Genomic DNA, 25,111 nt, shown 5'->3' on the forward strand with positions numbered 1-25,111 from the left:
CTTGGAAGTGCAGAGACAAGAACCCTTTGATATTTATTGACATAACTTAAATCAAATTCTAATGAAGCCCTTTTGACCTCTAGCTAACTTTGGGATGCTTCAAAGAGCCCTTGTGTGTGTGTGTGTGTGTGTGTGTGTTAGTCGCTCAGTCATGTCTGATTCTTTCCCCATGGACTGTAGCCTGCCAGGCTCCTCTACCCATGGAATTCTCCAGGCAAGAATACTGGAGTGAGTTGCCATTCCCTTCTCCAAGGGATCTTCCTGACTCAGAGATTGAACCCAGGTCTCCCGCATTGCAGGCAGATTCTTTACCATTTGAGCCAACAGGGAAGCCCTCAAAGAGCCTGTAGGACATCCCAAAGAGAGATATTAAACTAGTTAGGTTCATGGGAAATATTGTTAAATGCTCCTTGAAAGGAAAGCAATGACAGACCTAGACAGTGTATTAAAAAGCAGAGACATTACTTTACCAACAAATGTGCTTATAGTCTAAGCTATGGTCTTTCCAGTAGTCATATACAGATGTGAGAGTTTAGACCATAAAGAAAGCTGAGTGTCAAAGAACTAGTGCTTTCAAATTGTGGTGCTGGGGAGACTCTTGAGAGTCCCTTGAACTGCAAGGAGATCAGCTCAGTCAATTCTAAAGGAAATCAGCCCTGAATATTCACTGGAAAGACTGATGTTGAAGCTGAAGCTCCAATACTTTGGCCAACTGATGTGAAGAGCTGACTCATTGGAAAAGACCCTGATGCTGGGAAAGATTGAAGGCAGGAAGAGAAGGGAACCAAAGAGGATGAGATGGTTGGGTAGCATCACTGATTCAATGGACATGAATTTGAGCAATCTTGGGGAGATGGTGAAGGACAGAGGAGTCTGGTGTGCTTCAGTTCATGGAATTGAAAAGAGTTGAACATGACTTAGTGACTGAATAGTAACAAATTGTCAAATGAGCAATAAATCTTCTCAGGTTATGTTGTATGGAATATGTTATTAATATAGGTATTCTAGAAATTATATAGATTTCATAAAGATCTGACATGTCCTGGTAAAACATCAGTCATAATTCCAATTCCTATCTTAAAATGTTACATGTCACTATAGTAACCAAGTTACTTTGTCAATTGCATTGTAATCAGACTTTTTAAAAAATAATTTAAAAAATTTACTTATTTTTGGCTGTACTGGGTCTTTGTTGCTGCTTGGACTTTTCTCTAGTTGGAGTGAGCAGGGGCTACTCTTCATTGCGTTGCACAGGCGTCTTATTGCAGTGGTTTCTTTGGTTGTGGAGCATAGGACCAAGGGTACTAAGCTTCAGCAGTTGTGGCACATGGGCTCAATTGTTGGGCTTCCCAGGCTCTAGAGCACAGGCTCAATAGTTGCAGCACACGGGCTTGCTCTAAGTTGCTCTAAGGCGTGTGAGATCTTCCTGGATGAGGGATCGAACTCTGAGTCTCCTGCATTGGTGGGTGGATTCTTTACCACTGAGCCACCATGGAAACTTCTGTAATCAGATTTTAAACATGCCTTTTAAAGCCTTTTGTGTCATTATAGAGAGCTATGGGTTTCACTCTGATGCCTTTGCAAAAATACTACCTCTTCAAGATTTTATAGAAAGGATTTCTTAAGATTAAATTAAAATTAACTAGATAAGCAAATTTTGTTATTAACAGTAAATTGGTATTGGACTGGATTTGGTTTTCTCTCTCTGTTAAGAGAAAAAACATTTTCTTATCCTGTGTCTTTTGATAACAGAATATATGAATTTCTTTGCCTTTAAGTGATTCATATTTGTTTTAAAAATCTTTTGGTAAATAAATATTATTTCACAATGATCTGTGAAGTTTGTGACACACAAGATAAAGCTCCTTGTGTGTCTACAAAAAATTAACCTTCATCATCAGACTTTTGCTATCCTGATGCCCTTAGGACATGGCAAGAGTCTACTACTAAATCAAGGAATTTAAAATGGGTAGACAATAGCTGTAAATCAAGCAGCCAGGGCTATAGGAAATCCAAGACTGCTTGGTTTTTCCTGGTTCCCTGACAAACCTCATTTTTTATTTGATGGGATAAAGCCTTCCCTGGCTGCAAGGTTAATGTCCTCACAAAAAATTTCTGTTTCACTGAATAGTAAATTCTAGTTTTGTTAATTGAGGTCTATATTGGGAAGACTCACTTCCCAGATAGTTCCTTTCTGTTATGTTTGATTACTAAAAAGTTTAATTAAATTATTCTAAAGCTCATCTCAGTAATCTATCTTTGGATAGAGATTAGCTTCCCTGGTGGCTCAGTTGGTAAAGAATCCACCTGCAATTCAGGAGACTCAGGTTCTATCCCTGGGTTGGCAAGATCCCCTGGAGAAGGAAAAGGCTACCCACTCCAATATTCTTGCCTGGGAAATGCCATAGTTAGTGAAGCCTGGCAGGCTACAGTTCATGGGGTCGCAAGAGTAGGATACAACTTAGCGACTAAACCACCACTACCCCATGAGCTATACCCAGGGATTATAAAATTACATGTATCTATCAATGAACTATGTGCTAATTAGAGCTTGTGGAAAAAATAAGACAAAAGAATGTCCTTGGATTTCTGGAATACGAAATTTCCAGAAGCTGGAAAGAAGTATACCAAGAGTAGTCAATTTGTTGAATTATACACAGTAAGCTGTTGTTGTTCAGTTGCTAAGTGGTGCCTGATTCTCTGCAAGCCCATGAGCTGCAGCAGGCCAGGCTTCCCTGCACTTCACTATCTCTTTGAATTTGCTCAAACTCATGTCCACTGAGTTGATGATGCCATCCAACCATCTCATCCTCTTTGGCCCTCTTCTTTTTCTGCCCTCAATCTTTCCCAGCATCAGGGTCTTTTCCAATGAGTTGGCTCTTCACATCAATTGATCAAAGTATTGGATCTTCAGCTTCAACATCAGTCCTTCCAGTGAATATTCAGGGTTGATTTCCTTTGGGATTTACTGGTTTGACCTCCTTGCCATCCAAGGGACTCCCAAGAGTCTTCTCCAGCACCACAATCCAAAAGTGTCAGCAGTATATGCATGCATGTGTGCTAAGTCACTTCAGCCATGTCCAACTCTGTGCGACTATATGGATTGTAGTCTGCCAGGCTACTCTGTCCATGGGATCCTCCAGACAAGAATACTGGAGTGGGTTGCCATGCCTTTCTCCAGGAGATCCTCCCTACCCGGGAATTGAACCCATGTCTCCTACATTGGCAGGCAGGTTCTTTACCACTAGTGCCACCTGGGAAACCCTGTCAACAGTAGGCTTTAAAAGAAGAAATTTTGACTGATATGTATACACAGATTCTTGGTGAGTAGCCAATGGATTTGCCACTTGGCTTCCCCTATGGGTAAAGAATGGGGCTTCCCAGGTGGCACAGTGGTGAAGAATCTGCCTGTTAAGCAAGAGACACAAGAGCTTCAGGTTTGATCCCTGGGTCAGGAAGATCCCTTAGAGAAGGAAATGGCAACCCACTCCAGTATTCTTGCCTAGGAAATCCCAAGGAGATAGGAGCTTGGCAGGCTATATAGTCCATGTGGTCGCAAAGAGTCAAAGACTTAGAGTTGGATATGACTTAGTGACTATACAAAACAACACAACAACAACTCTTGTGAACAGATTATTCTTGGAAGCCTGACTATAATGTGGATTGTCATTCACACCTCAGTCTTCAGAGATACGCTACAATTAAAAGAAAAATATGAAGAGAAGTGTCCCAAATAGGTTTCTTCACATTTATCTTTTACTTGTAGCATATCCTTGAAGGCTGAGGTGTGAGTGACAATCCACATTATAGTCAGGCTTCCAAGAATAATCTGTCACAAGAGTTGTTGTTTTGTTGTTGTTTAGTCACTAAGTTGTGTCCAATTCTGTCTTTGAAACATGAGCCAGACCTAGACTCAGGATAATTTTGCCTTCCTGGCAGACAATGTCTGTCCTTTCTTAACTTAGACTTTCTATGGACAAAATTTGTGTGTCTGCTAGATTACACAGCACAGACAAAGATATAGCTCAAGCCCTGAACACAAATATTATGTGCTGATTTACTTTAATAGTTGTATCCACCTATTGATAGACTGTGACAAGACTACTGAGGAACTGCTATGTGGACCAACTTCTTGCCTTTGGGGAAACCAACCAACCATTGTGAATGAACTATCTTCCCTAAATCCTGTAAGAATTTTTTAAAATAGCCCCTCAATTAGTATGTATTGTAACTGATGATATAAACACAACTTCTATATATCAATTAGTAACTCCTTTTTCCAGATGTCTAGCACATTTTTTTAAAAGTTGCTCAGTTGTTTCTGACTCTTTGTCACCCCATGAACTATATAGTCCATGGAATTCTCCAGGCCAGAATACTGGAGTGGGTAGCCTTTCCCTTCTCCAGGGGATCTTTCCAACCCAGGGATCGAATGCAGGTGTCCCACATTGCAGGCAGGCAGATTCTTTACCAGCTGAGCCACAAGGGAAGCCCAAGAATACTGGAGTGGGTAGCCTATCCCTTCTCCTGCAGACCTTCCTGAGCAGGAATCAAACTGGGGTCTCCTGCACTGCAGGTGGATTCTTTATCAACTGAGCTATCGGGGAAGCCCAAAGGTTGGCCCACTGCTTTGGCCAGGAAATGAACCAGGGTCAGCTGCTTGGAAGGCAGCTATGCTCACCACTATACCACCAACGCTGCACAAACACATATCTAACATATGTTGATCATTTATATTGGAGGGGGACCATTTATTACTTTCCCCCCATGAGAACTTAGGTATTATGGACCCAAATATTATTCCCTACTTTGTCTGTCCCTAATATTAGCTTCTTCTTAGAACTGTTATGTAAGATTTTGCAAGGAACCAAAGAGTTACAAAATTTCATAGGTAAACATAATCGTACCTTGATAGAACATTCTGTTGTTACTATCATTGCTGCCAATAAGTTAATGGATGTAGAAGTTGATGTACAAAAGCATACTTCTCATTCATGGTGGGATTTTTTCTTTACTAAATGCCCTACTGCTCAAAAACTGTTTTCTGCATTGCATAATTCATTTATTTCTTTGATCGCTTTATTTCTTTTGACTATCTGGAATTGTTATTTGACTTACAGAATTAAGAAGACTGCCCATTTTATTTTGCCTTATTCCTATGTTATTTAGCTTAAATTATCCTAAGGCCAGCTGTTAGGGAAATTAAAATGGAGGAAGTCTTGTTCAGGCTTCAGAGGCAGGAGAGCAGGACTCTGACCTGCCTTGGACCTGCCTGGACATTGCCTGGATTCCGTGCCTGCCTACATGCATAGCAAGTCAGGCGGCACTTTAGATAATAAGCAAGGGAGTGGATCTTGGAATTCTTGAGCCCCTAAGAGTCTGGCCAACCCCTGGGGACTCAGAAGTTTTGTGATTCACAAAGTGAAATATATGGCATTATAAAAGTTAAAAAAAAAAAACAGAGCTGCATTTTTGTACACAAACTGATAACGATATCAGATTGCAGCTTGGAATTATAAATGGGGAGTCCCTGAAACTGTAATTTGAAGTCTCATCCATGGGGTGGATACACCCTGGGACTCTTTCCCAACTGGAACTCCAGATTGCTGTTAACAAGAGACTTCCCAGTGCTGTCTAAGTCTGGATGTTCGTCATCCCAATTTGGTGATGTATGTGCTGTTACTTTTCTCTATTGTTTCTATTTCTCTTCTTTTAATGACTGTATGTTGAAATTAAGTCAAATAATCCTCTATTATATATTGAAATTGTATATTTGGGTGTAACAAGTGATTTCTTTTGTTAACGAATCCTTTGAACCTAAAACAAAATAAGAATTTTGGCAAAACATAAACTGGCACTGTGAGCAGGATTTGTGAAACAAAATGCCACGCTTTAAAAAGAAAGAGGTTAAGACTATTCAAGTTTTTATTCCCAGGTAGGAAGATTTGCCTTACTGCTCGCTAGCTACTGAATAGGGCATATCCACTGGATTGTGTGAGAACTGGGACCCCAAATTAAAGCGGGCCAAACTTTTAGAAGTTATTGAATGTTTGCAGCTTGGGCCACCCGAGAAAGGATAAGAATGTACTGCGCTGGGTTGAAGAGGCTGGATCCTCCTCTCTGCCTACCGTAAGGTAACAAAAGTAAAACTTCCAGCAGAACAGTGCTATTAGCTTGTTTTTTTTCCAACACTGCTCTATGATAACAGTCCCCTCCTTTCCCTGCGCTCCTGACCCCTCATGATGTTTTATTATGGTCCTGCTGCAGGAAAGGGTGACTATGCATACTGTAACTCTTCATCTGGCATCAGGGATTTCCCTTTGATTTGGAAAGAATACTCTTTCAAATTCCGCTATAAAATATATGGGAGGGAGAAAGATAAAGCTCCAGGAATGTGCACTGGTGTTGACATTCACTCACATAATGAACTGAAGGTCAATTTTCTTTAGTATTGCTCAGATGAATGATCAATTGCTCTAAGTTTGCATTATCAGCAGTGCTATTCACCACTAATTTATACGACATGATTTAATGTTGTCTCCCTCCTGCCAGATGTTTAAAACATAGCCAATATTCAGCAGGTACCTCCAAGCCACCAAAAGCAACTCCATAGCCCCCCTCATGGCTCTTCACCTAGTTTTGCCCGAGATGCTCATGGTGAACAGTCGGGCTGTCTCCTTGGCAGTGGTACCGCTTTCCTGGAGCATGGAATTATTTGCAAACAGAGGCTCACTCAAGTGTTACTAAAGGAGAGGGGTGGAGCCAAAGAGGCTCTAAAAAGGAAAGAGGAATCATTCTACTTTTCAAAATGAGAAACCATGTTTGGGGAGGAATCGTATGTCCTTATTTCATCAAGGGTTGTGTTTGGAACTTTCCACCAATTCTTCCCTATTTTCCTTTTTCTATCCTTGGCCCTACAACTCTGCCTTGTCACAGTGAAGACAGCGGCAGGCCTCCAGTGCATGGCTGTTCAACTCTGTGAAATTTGTCATAAATGTGTCAGATATTTCTTACCAGCTTCCCAAAAACTTAGAGTTTCCCCTCAGGCTGCATTTAGATGCTGTCTTGAGTTGAAGGAGAAGGAGTAGGAGGGCAACAGCAGAGCAACAGAGGAAAAGATACCCCAGAGCTGCAGGCCAACCTGAGTGGACACACTGAGAGTCAGATGTGCCTACCTTGCCCAGGCTGTGCTCAAGCAAAGTCAGCTTCTTTGCTATTGAGAGTTCAAGCCCATCAATATCATGCTGCATTTCCTTGTCATTGTGTTGCTGGTAGTTTTCAAATTTAGTTTTGTTAGCCTCTCAGCCCTGCCGCACTTGAACTGTCCTGAAGGCTCTCCCTCTGGAAATGGGAATTCTACTTGTGCAGGTAAGTAATCTGACCAAAAGGAGTTCACATCTTCCCAGAAACTACCTTCTGATACCTGTTCGTTCCATCTTGTATACTTGGCATTTGTTTCCAATTTGTCTTTGGATGTGTATATTTGCTTCCTTTTTGTTTTCAATGCATGTTTATTTCCTTATTGGCTGTTAGGACTATAAACATCCTATTGGCTATTAGGACTGACTATAATAATTCAAACTATTCTTCTGTGTGTGAGTGAATAGGTCTCATTTTTAACTAGTTGAACATAAACCTCTGTCTTGATTCTGATGTGAGGAGTGATTACTTAGTTGATCAGCTTTATATGGGAAATTGGGGAAACAGATGACTTTTTAAAAATTTTGAAACTGTCTCTAAGCCATAAATAAAAAACATCATCCTTTGAATAACTTTGTGTAGGAACTAAGAGGTTGCTAAAAACCAGTGAAAAATGGGGAGGGAATTGGGAACAGATGTAATTCCTTCATTGTGAAAGTTAAGCTAAATTTCAAATTAAACCTCCTTGCATTCTCCCCGACAGCTGTTTCTGAGGCTCTGATGCAGTGCCAGTTTTAGTAACAGGTGCATTGTAACTTTGGAAACTGCTAAGAAATGATAATATGCCACAACCCCTCTCATATTAAATGAGTTCTTAATTAAGAGGAAGTGGGAATTCTACTGAATGCAAAACAGCAATCCTGAGTAAGAATTTATTTTAATCCTTGGTGGCTCTCCAACCTGTTGCTGAAATAGGGCAGTCATTTCCACTCACTAAAGGGCATAAACTGCCCTAATATTCCTTTCTTGTCATTTTACCCTTTTGAGAAGAGGTCTGGCTCCCCAGAAGAGGTAGATTGAGGGAAACAGTAAATTTCCCAGAAGAGAAAGAGAAGCCTCTGGAAATTAGCACAAAATAATGGGAATAAAGGGAACAGTTCTGAACCAAACTGCTGACATTGGGCTCCTGTCCTGGCTCTCCTGTAAAGGAAATTACATGGATGAGGAGGTCAAGTCTCTGTCACCAGGGAGCACTCACTGGAATGGGTGAGCAGAACCCTAGGGTATTAGAAGGCAGGACTGAGTTCTAATTATCTCTGGGTCCCCAGCACCTGGAACTGTCATAGTTTATACTCAGTAAATTCATGGTTTATACTCAGTAAATTCTTGCTGAATGAATGAGTATCCCTGACTTGATAATGCAAGTCCTAAACAATAAAAACAAAAAAGGAATGACAGGGACTTTCCTGGAGGTCCAGTGGTTATTCTCTAAGCTTCTACTGCAGGGGGCTCAGGTTCCATCCCTAGTCTCATTGGGGAACTAAAATTCCACATGTTGTGCAGTGCAGCAAAAAAAAAAAAAAAAAGACAAAAAGCAAAAAATTACCCCATGAGCCGGTGACTCAGCTGTTGGAGGCAGAGCTTTTGAGCACAGCTTTTGTCGAGCGGCCTGGACCCTCTTTGGGTTGGGAGAAAGTAATCGGCAAGTGACTACAGCCAGGCATCTGCATGGGATGCAAAAAGAGAGTGGGAACCAGTCAAGAAGCAGAAACTTCAGAGAGAAAAAATAGGATGCAAACGAACCTCTGTACATGGCTCTAGAGTCTCAAGGAACTCGCTGCTAACAAGGGACCTACACCTCGTGCTTCTCACTAGTCCCTGCTGGTGGCTCAAAAGTGCCTTCACTGAGGCTGGTTGAAGAAATAAACCTGAAGCCCAGGATAGAGACAATGAGTTAGGAGGACTGTGTCACAAAATGGAAGGAACCGAGGTTTTAGAGGCAAACATACCTCATTTCAAATCTATGCTACCTAGTTAATACTGGAGCTATAGTGGAATATATTGTAATTCCTTGGTGACTCAGTCAAGTAAAGGATCCATCTGCAATGCAGGAGGCCTCCTGCAGCACAGGTGACCAAGGTTCAATCCCTGGGTCTGGAAGATCCCCTGGAGAAGGAAATGGCAACCCACTGCAGTATTCCTGCCTGGAAAATCCCATGGACAGAGGAGCCTGTGGGCTGCAGTCCATGGGATCGAAACAGTCAGAAATGACTTAATGACTAAACCACAACTACATAGTGGAATATTGCTGAAAAATTATAATACCCCCTTTCGGAATTGTTGTGGGGATCCCATGGGATGATATGGGAAATGCACTTACCACAGAGGCTGGCAGATTGTGCTTAATAAATATTCTCTTGGCTCCATATCTTGGCTAAATCTCTTTGATCAAATCATGTCACAAGATGCCTTATTTGAGCACTGCAGTGACATGGCCCAGACCCCATGGAGGGAGGAATGTCTGGATGCCACTTTGTGACTCTGACTCTTTGCTCCTTCATTCCTTGCAAGTCAAAGGCTTAAAGCCTCTACTTGACACTCCATGTCTTACGTTAGCCAATAACTGCCCAGGTCGCACCCTATGCCCATGCATTTCAGAGGATATTATTTCTCCTTTCTAAATAGATATGGTGCCATCATCTATTTTTCCTCTAATTAAATTTTACTTGCCTTATTCCTCACCCTTGGCATTGAGACAGACCACGTGTGGCCAGCCTGACCCAGGAGGAAGAATCCTTCCTGGTTCTGATTCAGGTAACTTTATGCCATGTTGTCTTGAATGTGACTATGAGCCTGATAAACCAAGTGGTAACAGAGACGTGGGTTTTCTTTTCATTTCTCCCCTCCCCCATGCCTCCTGCTGCTATTGCTTCTTTTTGTTTTTTCTAATCACTGAGTATTCTGTTAACTTCTGTTTGGGCTACACTACAAAAGGAGAGCAATAAGAAAAAGTGCTGTCAAGTGGCTTTTGAACTTTCAAGCCTATTTTCCTTGGAGAATAAAATTTTATTTTATTAAAATAAAAATAAAATAAAAATTTTCCTTGGAGGAGAAATAGCAATTGAAAAGGAACTTTTCCTGTTTGATGTCTCTGCCTGCATTATTTATATGAACTTTCCTGGCTCAGAGGTTAAAGTGTCTGCCTGCAGTTCGGGAGACCTGGGCTCGATCCCTGGGTGGGGAAGATCCTCTGGAGAAGGAAATGGCAACCCACTCCAGTATTCTTGCCTGAAGAATCCCATGGACGGAGGAGCCTGGTGGGCTACAGTCCACGGGGTCGCAGAGTCGGACACGACTGAGTGACTTGACTTTCACTTTCACTTTCCTGGTAAATAGAGTGATGAAGAAATGCAGGCCAAATCTCAGCACTAGTCAGCCATCTGGGGAGGTCACCTTTAGCAGTAAACAGTGAAATCACCGATTTCAGCACTGGCTAGGGTTTGGTCAGCTTCCCTGTTACGTGCAAACCAGAGTAGTTCCATGATCAAAATCTGGTTTATTTTTTCAGCTAGAGTTATGCAAAAGCTTTTTCAAAAAAAAAAAAAAAAACTAACTGCTCAGAAATTACAGGAATGATCTTTTATGAATACCACATGAATAAAACCATCCCCTAAGTCCTTATGGCAGAAAGTGAAGAGGAACTAAAAAGCCTCTTGATGAAAGTGAAAGAGGAGAGTGAAAAAGTTGACTTAAAGCTCAACATTCAGAAAACGAAGATCATGGCATCTGGTCCCAGCACTTCATGGGAAATAGATGGGGAAACAGTGGAAACAGAGGCAGACTTCATTTTGGGGGGGCTCCAAAATCACTGCAGATGGTGATTGCAGCCATGAAGTTAAAAGATGCTTACTCTTTGAAAGGAATGTTATGACCAACCTAGATAGCATATTGAAAAGAAGAGACATTACTTTCCCAACAAAGGTCCGTCTAGTCAAGGCTATGGTTTTTCCAGTGGTCATGTATGGATGTGAGAGTTGGAGTATAAAGAAAGCTGAGTGCCGAAGAATTGATGCTTTTGAACTGTGGTGCTGGAGAAGACTCTTGAGAGTCCCTTGGACTACAAGGAGATCCAACCAGTCCATTCTGAAGGAGATCAGCCCTGGGTGTTCTTTGGAAGGACTGATGCTAAAGCTGAAACTCCAGTACTTTGGCCACCTCATGTGAAGAGTTGACTCATTGGAAAAGACTCTGATGCTAGGAGGGATTGGGGGCAGGAGGAGAAGGGGATGACAGAGGATGAGATGGCTGGATGGCATCATCAACTTGATGGACATAAGTTTGAGTGAACTCTGGGAGTTGGTGATGGCCAGGGAGGCCTGGCGTGCTGCGATTCATGGGGTCGCAAAGAGTTGGACACGACTGAGCGACTGAACTGAATTGAAGTCCTCAGTGGTTCCCGGTCTTTGAAGGGGTAGTAGAGCTTAGTGGTGAAGTCACTCAGTCGTGTCTGACTCTTTGCGACCCCATGGACTATAGCCCACCAGGCTCCTCCGTCCATGGAATTTTCCAGGAAAGAATACTGGAGTGGGGTGCCATTTCCTTCTCTAGGGGCTCTTCTCAACCCAGCGATGGAACCCGGGTCTCCTGCATTTCGGGCAGATGCTTTACCATCTGAGCCACCAGGGAGCTTAGTGGTAAAGAGCTTCAGTTTTGGAGTCTGCCGGCCTGAGTTCAGATCCCAGTTCTGCTGCTTGTGAATTGTGTGTCTCATTGTCCTCACTGTAAAATAAAGATAATTACCCCTTCTTCCCAGGACTATTGTCAGGATTGTGTTAAAACATTTGTTTTCAGTTCTGGCTGCATGTTAGAACCACTAATAGGGTTAGCACCTGGGCAATGTGAGTCAGAGTCTCCTCTGGTGGTGGAATCTGGGCATTTTTTTTTTTTTTTTATTACCCTCCCTTGGTGCTTCTAACAGGAATAATGGGCAGTCTGGGTTCAGGACCGCTCAGTTGTCACATAACTGAGTAAAGTGCATAAAATGGAGCCTGGCATGTAATGAGCTCTCAATAAGTCTTGTGTGCATGCATGCCAAGTCACTTCAGTTGTGTTCAACTCTTTGCGACCATAGGCACTGCAGCCCACCAGGCTCCTCTGTCCATGGGATTCTCCAGGCAAGAATACTAGAGTGGGTTGCCATGCCCTCCTTCAGGGTATCTTCCCCACCCAGGGATCAAACCCGTGTCTCTTGGGTCTCCTGCATTGGCAGGCATGTTCTTTACCACCAGTGCTACCTAGGAAGCCCCTCCATAAATCTTAGCTTGTATTAATATTTTTATTGCAGTTAACGTTATTTTATTGGTGGTAATAGTAGTAGTATTCTCTAAAGCTCCAATACTTTGGCCACCTGATATGAAGAACCAACTCATTGGTAAAGATCCTGATGCTGGGTAAGATTGAGGGCAGAAGGAAAAGGCGATGACAGAGGATGAGATGGTTGGATGACATCACCGACTCAATGGACATGAGTTTTAGCAAATTCTGGGAGATAGCGAAGGACAGGGAAGCCTGGCATGCTGCAATCCATGGTATCGCAAAGCATCAGACATGACTGAGCAACTGAACAATGACAACAATTTTTTATAGATATGACTTAGTTTCTTCTATAATAATTAAATTTCTTTTACACATGGAAAAATGCCATGTTGAAAAACTTGCTAATAGTTTTATAGCATTACAATTTGTATTCAAAATAATTTCAACATACATAGCTTGTATTTTTGTGCTCAGAAGAAAAGTTTATTAAAAATACAAAACCATATCAAACTGGTTTGAGTGAGTGCCCCCATGGAACTGCGGCTCCAGCGATTGTCTTTCTGTGACGTCAACTGATAAAAAATTTTACTGAGTGCAAAGTAAGTCTGCTTGTTAGGCTTCTTGCCAGCAGTCACTTAAACAGCAGCAAAACCAAGCCAGTATGCATTTAAATCTCTTATGTGAATTCATAAGAATTTTCCTATGTTTGGAACCACTTTTTTAAGATTTGTAAAATTGTTGAGGGCATAGAAAGAAATGATAAATTAGTTCTTTAAGTGAATTTACATTTGGGGGCTTGTCGTGGGCTGTCCCTTTTATTTGACATTCAATTTAGAAGTTGGAAGGTGAGAAATATTTGCTTATTTGAATAGAGCAAGTGTTTCCCATCAAAGGTAAATAGATCCGTAATTTGGCTTTAAATTCAAAATCTTACTTTATCATCTACAAATTTGCCTTCATGAAAATCTAGTAACATATTTCCTTATATAGTATAAATGGCTGAGTTTTTTTGTTTGTTTGTTTTACCTTCCTTAACCTCCAAACTCCCTTCCACTTTAAAAAAGTTAAAATGTGGACATGTGCTCCCAATACAGTTTTAATTATCACTTACATTAGTTATATACACTATTATTATGAACATTATGAAACACGTTAGAAAACATTTCTAACGTTTTCTTTCCACACAATAATGAACCATCTTACAGTCTCTAAGTGGTACACATCCTACTTGGGAGAGACTGTTTCAGAGAAGTAGTAGAATGATGGAATAAATGTTACATCCTTCTTTATTAGCTCAGCTCCTTTCACTTAAGCATGAAGAGAAAAGCAAAAGGACTGCTAATTATTTTTCAAGTAAAGGGGGGTTATTTATAGTGAATACCTTTTCTCATAGTGTGTAGTTGTAGCAATTAAAATTGATCTCCCCAGTTGGCTAACTTCATGCCCCAGGATCCCTCTTGCATATGGTAGGGTTGCACTGAAATTCTACCTTAAGGGTCAGAAGAGCAGACTACATCCCTGCGAATGGACTGGCATTTCGTAAGTTCCAAAGCTCTATGGCCTGCTGGGGTCATAGTATCTTAGAATTTTAAAATAAAAACTGTCTCATCTCCAGCCCATCTCCCCTCCTCTGTCTTGGAGAATTGCTGGGCAGGGATGGTGATGTGCAAGGAAAGGTTCTGCGTCCACTTGGTCCTTCCACTGAATCATTGATGCCTCTGTGGCTTGCTTCCCTCGTGTCCCTTTCCCACTCCAGCACCTCACGCCCCTGTCACCCTGTTTCCTTTCTTAAAAGAGCTTTGGGTGTGAGGGTACAGACTTTAACTAAAAACTAAGGGCAAAACAAAAACAAAGTCATGGTCACATCCTGATCCAGCACATCAAACAACTAGAACAAAATGTTTTTCATTCTTCTACTTAAAAGTCGTCATTGTTTTATGTGGAAAATACTTAGTTACAAGTTATCTCTCTTAAGTGTGACCCTCCTGCCATGATAGCCACCCCTCTTTCACTCTCAGTGACCCTTGATCTACATCTGTTTCTCTTATCTTGGCCTCCTTCATCTATTTCAGATGACTTACATCCTTATGTAGAACATTGTAGATATCTTCTTCCCCCAATTCTGTTTTTTTAAAAAATCATATCCTAGGCCTCTGTTTATAAATAATCATTTTAAAACCTTAAATTACTACATAGTACACTGAAGTGTTGTAGTAAAAACAAAATAGATGTTTTTCAGAAGTTCTGGCCACAGATTAAACCGGTCTTTACAATTTTCTTTCCACAATGGGAGAAGGTTAAGTTTGAGACAGAAGAGGAGATCTTGGAGGCAGGACCCAGGTGTTGGGAATACCATCTGAAGAGGAGACCTTTCCTGAACTCTTGGGCTACGAAGGGGCTGCGGAGTTCTGGGGTTGGAGGAGCCCTTTCTCTGGCCTGGTGGACACAGGTCAGAAATGAGACAGGGCACTGCCATGGAGGAGACCTTCAGAGGTCTGGCCTTAGCCAGCCATTTTAAGGTGGCTTGTTCTTATTTTCTATTAAACCACTGTGCATGTGTGATCAGTCGTGTCTGACTTTGTGACTCTATGGACTGTAGCCCCCCACGCCCCTCTACCCATTGGATTTTCCAGGGAAGAATGCCAGAGTGAATTGCCATTTCCTCCTCTAGGGGATATTCCTGACCCAGGGGTTGAACCTGAGTCCCCTGCTTTGCAGGCAGATTCTTTACCCCTGAGCCCTCAGGGGAGCCCCTTTCTATTAGTGACTAGTGACTATTAGTCACTAGTTTTTAAAGAAGAGGTTATTAAAAGTCAGAGATTGATCTCACTTGCACTGAGGAAAACAAGAAAAAGGCCAGTCGCACATTTCAGATGAAATGGGAGAATGAGTGCAGGTAGGAGGGACTGTCTTCCATAAGCTCTGTGGCCTCACAGTGTTGTGGGCAGAGTGGGAGGAGAACAGATGAGAGTGCCAGTGGGTAAAGCTGAGAGAGGCAGAGTATTGCCCAGTCAGTGGTCTACTATTAGGAGAATCAAACAGTTTGGATTACAAAGCAATTACTATGTCTCCTCTCTTATTTTTATCATTGACTTGTAAGTTCTATTGTATTAATTTACTTAGATTAACTTTACATAGAAAGACACTTACTCCTTGGAAGGAAAGTTATGACCAACCTAGATAGCATATTCAAAAGCAGAGACATTACTTTGCCAACAAAGGTCTATCTAGTCAAGGCTATGGTTTTTCCATTGGTCATGTATGGATGGGAGAGTTGGACTGTGAAGAAAGTTGAGCGCCAAAGAATTGATGCTTTTGAAGTGTGGTGTTGGAGAAGACTCTTGAGAGTCCCTTGGACTGCAAGGAGATCCAACCAGTCCATTCTGAAGGGGATCAGTCCTGGGATTTCTTTGGAAGGAATGATGCTAAAGCTGAAACTCCAGTACTTTGGCCACCTCATGCGAAGAGTTGACTCACTGGAAAAGACTCTGATGCTGGGAGGGATTGGGGGCAGGAGGAGAAGGGGACGACAGAAGATGAGATGGCTGGATGGCATTACCGACTCGATGGATGTGAATTTGAGTGAACTCTGGGAGTTGGTGATGGACAGGGAGGCCTGGCATGCTGTGATTCATGGAGTCACAAAGAGTCGGACACGACTGAGCGACTGAACTGAACTGAACTTACATATTGTCTCTCAATCCAGACAGTTAAAAAATCAAACATAACACCTCAGATGAAAGGAAACAAAAATTCCTTAACTGGAAAATACATCTTCTAAAATCTGTTCAACATTCTTAATATTTTAGTCACTTTGATTATAGTGGAGAAAAATTGGAGAAGAAATTAGTAACTTTCCAATATATGTAAATTACCTAATCTATTTCAGCAGTTATTTTAATGAAGCAGTTTTGTTTGTTCTGAACAAAAAAAGATTCAACAACTAGCCTGAATAGCTAGAGAACTTTTTCAGAACGTCCAGGCCAGTTTTAAAGAATGTACTTTTCTTCAAGGAATTTCTCAATATTTTTCAAGACACTTTCAAATTCCATAAAACAGCTTAGTGTTAAGTTGTAGTAATAACTCCAAATTTGAGCAATCCTAGAGCTAAGGAACCAGAGAAGGCAATGGCAACCCACTCTAATACTCTTGCCTGGAAAATCCCATGGACGGAGGAGCCTGGTAAGCTGCAGTCCATGGGGTTGCGAAGAGTCGGACACGGCTGAGCGACTTTACTCTCACACATTGGAGAAGGAAATGGCAACCCACTCCAGTGTTCTTGCCTGGAGAATCACAGGGACAGGGGAGCCTGGTGGGCTGCCGTCTATGGGGTCGCAGAGAGTCGGACACGACTGAAGTGACTCAGCAGCAGCAGAGCTAAGGAACAAAATGTGAGCTTCATTATGTTGTAGTTTCTAATGTTAAAATTAACTTTAAGAAAGAACCAGGAACAAAAATAACAGCAACAACAAAACCTTGACCATCAGAGTGTAATTGTCCCCACTGTTTACTTCTTGCCTCTAGGTCAGTACTTTCATCCAGAATGCTAATACTACTCACCATGAAGACAGTATTATCTGGATATTAGGTGAACCAGGAATGAAGATTTATTTTGTAGACATTCTTTTTTAACAATAATGTTAATAAATATTGGCTTTGTATATTATCACTCCAGGCATGTCCCCAGCTGTCCCAGTTGTTGGGATCCATGATAAGAAGATGACTGAGATCTGGGCCTGGAAGGATGAGTGATGTTTTTGTCAGGTGAGAAGAAGAAAAAATTACTTTAAATAGAAGTGACCTTTATATTTCTTGAAAGGTCTTGCTGTATCAGAAAATATTTTATTTTATATGGCCAATGTTACTAACCTCTGCGGGCAGTTGTAGACTAAAACATAGAAGTATGTTTTTCTTTAGGAGATCTTTTTCCTTAACATCTTCATTCAAAGCTTTCCTTTGATGCTGGAAATTAGTTAATGTGTAGAAATTTCAGTCTCTTTAGCTGAATACAAGGCGGGAATGTCTGTTCTCATCACCTTTCTGAGTCTGGAGTTTGAATTGGTTGTACGCACCTGTCTTCACTGGATTCTCCCAAGCCTAGCCATGCTAATGTCACTCAGTGTCTGGATTTTCCAGGATACTCCCTGGAGTTTGTGTGAGTGTGACAGTGATTCATGGTGTGCACTGATTTATTTGCTAAGCCCCATCCAGTGTAGACTAGATGAAGGCTTTCAGAGGAACACATTACCTGCCTCCTCACTTCAGGGCTGCCTGTCAGGGTGCTATGGATCAGCTTTGTGTGTAGTAAGTAGATCTCATTCATGAGGTGGTTCTTTTTGTGGACGCTTGGTAGCTAGGATACAGACAGCCCTAACAACCTCAGAGCAGCTGTCTTATTCTTTAGCACCTGGCTTGTCAGTTGAGAAATAGTATTTTATTTCATTCGTTTCAATGCTTTTCTAGTTAAAATTTGAAGAATTTGAAGAATCATCTTGATTGATCATCTTTAAACTATCCTTGAATAAATAGGTCAAAGATGGAAGGTTCTTGAATCTCAACGCTGTCATAATATGTGACTGCTGACACCAATCCTCTGCATTTTGGGTCCTTCCCTAATGAGGTTTCAAAACATGCCCAGAGGTAGAACCTACTAGGGATCTTTTGGTGTTTCTTTCCTTCTCTCTGAAGCTTACAATTATTCTGTTTACTATAGGAACTTAAATTTTTCTTGGTTTACAAGGAAATTACAAAGGTTACTATCATTAATGGTGCTTTACCCAGTGTGTGGAAATGTATGTCTTTTAAGATTCAACCAACGTTGTTGAGAATTTTAAAAGCGCTAAGTGGATTAAAAGTCATTATGTTTTGGAAAACACATTTGAAACAAATTCTGAAATTTTAATATTTCTTGGCTATTCTAATGAATCATGGCAAAAATTTCATGTAAGAGGGGAAAGAATAAGGTATGTGAAGAAAACTTTCCATTGTGAGCCTCAGCGCATTTAAAAAGCACCCACCAAGGTTCATGTAAGGATAATAGGAGATTGTCTTCCAACATCAAGGTGTTATCTTCTGCAACAGAAAGCTAAACAGAAGCACCTTCTGCATGGATATTCCTCTTTAATGCAGATTATGTTGACACATGTGAAATGACCAGGTTTTTTGCTACTAAAGAGACAGGATAAAGTGCCATTTTCAAACAGAGGATATATTTTAGACAGAGTGAATTTTGGTTGGTGCTTTACACAAGTGGATTGATTTTGTCCCAGGAAAACCTGGAGCTGTTTCAGACAGGTGGTGGTTCCCGTGCCCCACTCGCTTATCGCTTTGCATTGTGTGAAGGAATCCTCTCATGCCTGGTCAGTGCACCCTGCCTGGCAGGTCCTGCTAGGCCTCAACTCCTGAAATGGACAAGGTCCAATTATGTAGTTGATATGAGATGCTAATACTTAGCTCACAGGATTGTTGTGAAGACTGAATGAATTTGCGTAAGGTGCTTAGAATCTTGCCTGACACACAGTGTGTTCCCATTAAATATTACCTATTATGCTACCAAACACAGTAAGATAAGGCATATTAGAAACACCTTTGCTTTGTAAGTTTTCTAATACCTATTTCTTCAGATTTTCAACAATTCTTAGAGAAATGTGAAGTTTGCTTCTTGGCATGAGCCAGGTCCTAGCAATCATCTTATCCTGGGTGTTCTCTGGTAGAATATGAACAATGGAAATGTTAACTTAGGAAATAACTAAATTCCAATACTTATTTTCTTTTTGTTTCTGTCTGTCTAGAAACACTCAGAATGTAGTACCTATAGGCAAATAATTGTTCAACTTTTCGATGTAGGGAATATTGTTGTAAAGGTAGGAGAAGATAATTGTGTTAGTTATAAATAAGACCAATATCAAACTTTTTACCTTTAATAAATTTTTACAGATTTAATCAATTAGTTAATTTTGAGGACTTCTTTAAAAGAGTTGAGCTTTTTTTTGTCTTTTGGGAGAGGTTGTTTGTTTTAGGTTATTATTTTATTTTCCTTATCAAAGCTCATAATGACACATTATTGATTTGGTATTTGAAGTTTAGAGAAGCAGAGAGCGGAAACCTTTCACAGAAAATAGGGGTTAAGATGGAAAATATCTATTTACGGTTTACCACAAGCTTAGACTTCTTTACAAAAATGAGGCAAACAGGGAAACTATTGAGTTCTATAAGACAGGCAGGATGGGAATTGATATGTTAGATTAGAAAGGATCTTCAAAATCATCTAACTCAACTGCCTCATGTGACAGATGAGAGGTTGAAATCCAGAGAGATGAGGTAACGCATCAGGATCCTAAGAGAACTAGAACTCAGGACCCTCAACTCATTGTACAGAATTTACCAAGAACATGCTGCCCCCCACAACTGATTGTTGAAAGCCCACCAATGTAATGATTTCATTACTTCTTTCTACTGAAAAGTATTAATAGTGTTAATTTGGCTTAGGGAAAGTCCCTTATTAGGTCTCTATATTGAAAGCACTTGGAAAGTAGGACTATGTCCTCATAAATACACCAATACACCAATGAATTAATTTAAATCAACTCAACAAACATGTATTAAACATCAGTTGTATGTTTGGACTGACAGTGATGACATCACTGACTATGCCCACTATCCTGAGGGGACAGTGAGGTTCCCAGCGTAGAAGGTGAGCTGCAGGGTAGGCTACAGTTTACCTCATGACTTATGGGCTTTTATCAAAACTAACTCTTACAAAATCTGACAAGTGCCTTCAAAACCCTCCTGCAAAGGAAGTAAATATGGCAGGTAATGCTAATAAACCCAAGAGGATAATGAGGGAAGAATAGCACTGACCCCTTATTCCTTGTTGACTGCATAAGGGATAACAATGTTTAGATTTGACCAAAAAAAGAGAAACTAACAAGAAGGAAGTCTTGGATTTACACTTATTATCGTTATTATTAGTGATAAATCTTGAAACAAGTGAAAATTTGCCTCAAAACATTAGCTAATGAAGCCATCAAGACAAGCAAGATATTTAGTAATGAGAATCCAGAAGGTAAAAATTAACTTTTTGTGATTTTCACAATTATGTGCAAAATTACAATATGTAAGACTACATTTACTAAACTTACTGATAAAATGTTACAAGGCTTCCTTGAGGTTCTTGACTTTATAGCAAAAATGGTACTTGTTCTTCCTGCTTTCCACCACAGTAAAACATGCCTAAAATAATACATGGAAAACCACATAACAACAGATTAAATGTGTTCTTTTGTCAGCAACTACTACTGAGAGCTTCACAGAAAGCATTACTAAAATTTTAAGAAAAATAATACAGTTTGAGAGTAAACGTGTTTCTGATATATCTCAGGTTATGGTGTTTTCTAGGGACTACTAGTGAGCATTTACTGAGAACTCACTACATGTAGGTGGAGAAGGCAATGGTACCCCACTCCAGTACTCTTGCCTGGAGAATCCCATGGATGGAGGAGCCGGTAGGCTGCAGTCCATGGGGTCACTAAGAGTCGGGCACGACTGAAGCGACTTAGCAGCAGCAACAGCAGCACTATATGTAGGGGAAAATTCTAAGGACTTGGCATGAATTTATTTAGTCTTCATAATAATGAAGTAAATACGATTATCATTTCCATTTCCAGGATGAAGGAACCTATGCACAGAGAGGTTAAGCAATGAACTGAAAGTCACACGGCCGTTATAGCTAATAGCAGAGCCAGTAACGAGTCCACATGGGTGTCTCCAGTGCCAGTGATCTTAGCCACATTTGTGTCACCTCTCTACTTCAGCAATGAAGTGTACAAAGAACTGAGATACCTTTTCATAAGCCAGTAAAAGAAACACGCATCAGAGAAGAAATTGTTTTCAGTAGTCAAGGACTTCTTGACTTCTTTATATATTAACAAATATATTATGAAAAAAATAGTTCACCTGTACCCAGGGGCAGTAGAGCCGCTGCATTCACTGGAGCATCAACAAAAATTCTTGGGTGAGATAATAGTGGACCCTTGCCGGGAGCCGGAGCTCCACCCATGACAAAGGTCATGAGGAAGGAGGCTCGGCATACGCAAAGGTGGGATCGAGCCTCAGGAGTCCCCCTGGAAATTCTCGAGCATCTACCCCCAAAACCAGAGTCTGCCTACTTTCTGCTTTGTGCTCTCACCTACACCTCTGACTTTACGGGTGGCTGTCCCCCACTACCTCTCTCTGAAAAAAAGATTTAACTTACAGCTCCAGTTAATAAAGTTCCTGGGTGTGATAGTGTTTCAACCTACAAACTCCTTTGGAAGTCCTCTAGCCTGCCTGAATAGGTTTTTCCGGCCACATGTGATTGTTCAGAGCCTCCCAACTGTGAGAGGCATGAGATGTTCTAAACTGTCTAAATACAGAGTCCTTTGAACTGTTAAAAGATTGATTAGAAATTGTATTGGTGAAGGGTTTTTCACTTGTTGGGCCAATGTTTGCTGCTAAGTCTCCATATCCTTTACCTGCTGTGTCCCTGGCAGTGTATTGATTAATATGATTGGTGTAAGTAGTAGCTTTAATGTTTGTAACCTTGGACCCTTGAGTATTAACTTGTTATAGCTTGTTATAGCCCACCATACTTTTGCCCTATAGGAATGCAACTTTATCTAATGCTTTTGGAGGGTGGCACCTGACTTTAGAATAATCACCTTTAGAGAAAAATAAGTTTCTTAAAATGTTAACAGGCCTCCGGGCCAGAAGATGATGCTAATCACCTAAACTTTTGCATATGATAAGTTTGCAGGAAGAAAGCCTGCCTTACTGCATGACTCTACCCCTTCCCCCATTATCCTCTATGCATAACTTCAGGTATAAAAACTACTTTGGAAAATAAAGTGCGGGCCTTGTTCACCGAAACTTGGTCTCCCCATGTCGTTCTTTCTCTCACCTTCTGGCTGAATTATTCAGCCTCTTTTCTCCACTGAATTTCCTCACTGAGCTATCCTTATTTCAGCCTCTTCTCTCCACTGAATTTCCTCACTGAGCTATCCTTATTTAACCACTCTATATCCTTAATTAACATTTAATTAAGCAGTTGTTTCCTAATCCTCGCCGACGCCGTCCCTGCTTCGAATTCCCTGGATCCACCGGGGCTGGACCCCGGCAGACCCTACAGTAGAGTCTCCACAGTTTTGCAGGGAAACAGGGCAGCAAAAACACTGAAACTGGAATTGCACAAAATGCAGTGGGATGTCACTGATGTCATTACTCCTATAAAAACAAGGCTAAACTAGATTCTTTATAATACTTTGTAGTGAACAGAGAGTAACCATGAAAATGTTAATATTTGCCCTACATGCTTTCTGCAGAGTATCTGGAAGTAAAGCACTTATGACAACAATCAAATATTGCATATTTTTCTTTAAAAAAGAGACAAGTATTAAAAAATTTTTTTTGTACGTTTTCTGTGATAAGTTGATGTCACAGGTGTGCTACTCAAAAAATAACTAAAACAACAGAAATTTATCCCTCCACGTTAAAGATGACAGTCTAATTGGTGAAAAAGCAATTTGCTGATTGATGAAGAAAGTGGTTTGAAAACTGACGTTGGAAATGTTTTTTTCCATGTGATTTGGTTGTTGAATCAATGTCAATATGTCATTTATTAAAGACACTCATGTCTGCATTCTTAAAATTACTCCTGTATGCAGAATTTTCCAAACTGTTTTTAAAAACTTCTAAATAAAGGATTTTTCTCCCTTCAATTCCACTTGCTTAAAATATAAAATGCAACACCTGGTTAGTTTATATTTACTGATTAAAATTACAGGAAGGAAGAAATTTGCTAGTCTAATTCAATAAAATTTGTGAATAGCTGATAGATATAATTAAAAAGGCCTATTCTACAATTTTATAAATACAGCCAGTGAAGCATTTTCTTGTATTTGATATAGATATAATTGTGAAATATCCTTTTTGTCTATTACAGTTATCAAAGACTAAATAGCAAAACACAATGAACTTTTAACCAAAATTTTGAATTCCTATATCATATTTACCCTGGAGGAGGGCATGGCAGCCCACTCCAGTATTCTTGCCTGGAGAATCCCCATGGACAGAGTAGCCTGGTGGGCTACAGTCCATGGAGTCACAAAGAGTTGGACACAACCGAGTGACTAAATACATATCATATTTAATTTTTTTCAGTAGATGCAAATGAATCAGAAAGTGATGCATACTCTCAATTTACAACATGCAGAAGGACTTTTGGGACTGTGCAACATCCCCAGTTGGAAATGTCCAGCAGAAAATAGAAAATATAAGGGGAAAACTCAGAGAACAGGTCAAGGTGGTGACTTCTAAGTCGTGCTGTGTGTGTGTGTAACATCTGGAAAAACTTCTGATGCTTTAATGTTAAGGGAATGCATTTTAGTCTGGTAGCATCAATCTTTAAATAAAATTGAGCATAGTTTATGCTGATGAGCTGAGGGATAAGCCTGCTTACTTAAGATGAACAATTACCTATAGCATAAGAACCTTCTAACAGTGTTCACTGTTCTTCAAAACGGCATTATTTTAAAAAATATTTATCTATTTATTTGGCCTTGCCAGGTCTTAGTTGCAGCACATGGGATCTTCAGTCTTTGCTGCGGCATATAGGGTCTTTAATTGCAGCATGTGGGATCAACTTCTCTGACCAGAGACTGAACCTGGACCCCCTGCATTACAAGCAGAGTCTTAACCACTGGACCAGCAGGAAAGTCCCTCAAACTGCATTATCATTAGTTTTTGTAAAAAGTTATACTGAGCTGTGGTATTAGCAGAGTGATAATGGAACAGACTAGAAAGTCCAGAGAGAAACTTACATAAAAATAGTAATTTGATCTTTGACAAAGATGCCAAAGCAATTCAACAGAAAAAGGATAGTCTTTTCAACACAAAGTTGAATTTATTAGACATCTACAAGCAAAATAATTAACCTCAACCTAAACTGCACACCTTATACAAAGGTTAACTCAAAATGGATCATAGCTCTAAATTTAAGATGTAAAAGTTTAAAGCTTTTAGAAGAAAACAGAAATCTTTATGTCCTGGAATTGAGAGGTCTTAGAAATGACACACCAAAGGCATAATATACAAAGGAAAAATTTTGTCAAATTGTATCTCATCAAAACGAAAACTTCTGCTCTACAAAAGGCAATGTCCAGAGGATGAAAACACATGTCATGTGCTGGGAGAAAACAGTTGCAAAGCATGTGTCTGACAGAGGGGGGTTCCCAGGTGGCTTGGTAAAGAATCTGCCTGCCAATGCAGGAGACACAAGAAACTCAGGTTTGATTCCTTAGTCAGGAAGATCCCCTGGAGCAGGAAATGGCAACCCACTCCAGTATTCTTGCATGGAAAATTCCATGGACAGAGGAACCTGGTGGGCTGGACATAACTGAGTGACTGAGCATACACACACACATCTGACAAAGGGCTTGTATTTAACATATATAAAAAAAAAAAAACCTTTCAAATTCAATAATAATAAATAATATAATTAAAAATGAGCAAAAGATTTAAACAGATATATTCACCAAAAGGATATAAGGATGATAAATAAGTCCGTGAAAAGATATTCACCATTGTTAATTATTTCAGGCTGAATAGGGACCCCAAATAT

At 40.4% G+C, this 25,111-nt stretch overlaps 1 protein-coding gene across 1 annotated transcript in view; it reads left to right on the plus strand.

Moving 5' to 3' along the window:
- Nucleotides 1-6,882: 6,882 nt before the first annotated feature.
- The window catches only part of EGF (epidermal growth factor), a 102,874-nt gene continuing 84,645 nt past the window's right edge, over nucleotides 6,883-25,111 (plus strand). Inside the window, 1 exon segment of the mRNA XM_086407045.1 lies at nucleotides 6,883-7,368. Coding sequence (XP_086263171.1) covers nucleotides 7,242-7,368 — 127 coding nt within the window. The 5' untranslated portion in view covers nucleotides 6,883-7,241.

Source organism: Bos grunniens, chromosome 6 (genome assembly GCF_055505025.1).
Source record: "Bos grunniens cultivar Pamir isolate PY7600 chromosome 6, Bosgru_T2T1.0, whole genome shotgun sequence".
Taxonomy (NCBI): Eukaryota; Metazoa; Chordata; class Mammalia; order Artiodactyla; family Bovidae; genus Bos; species Bos grunniens.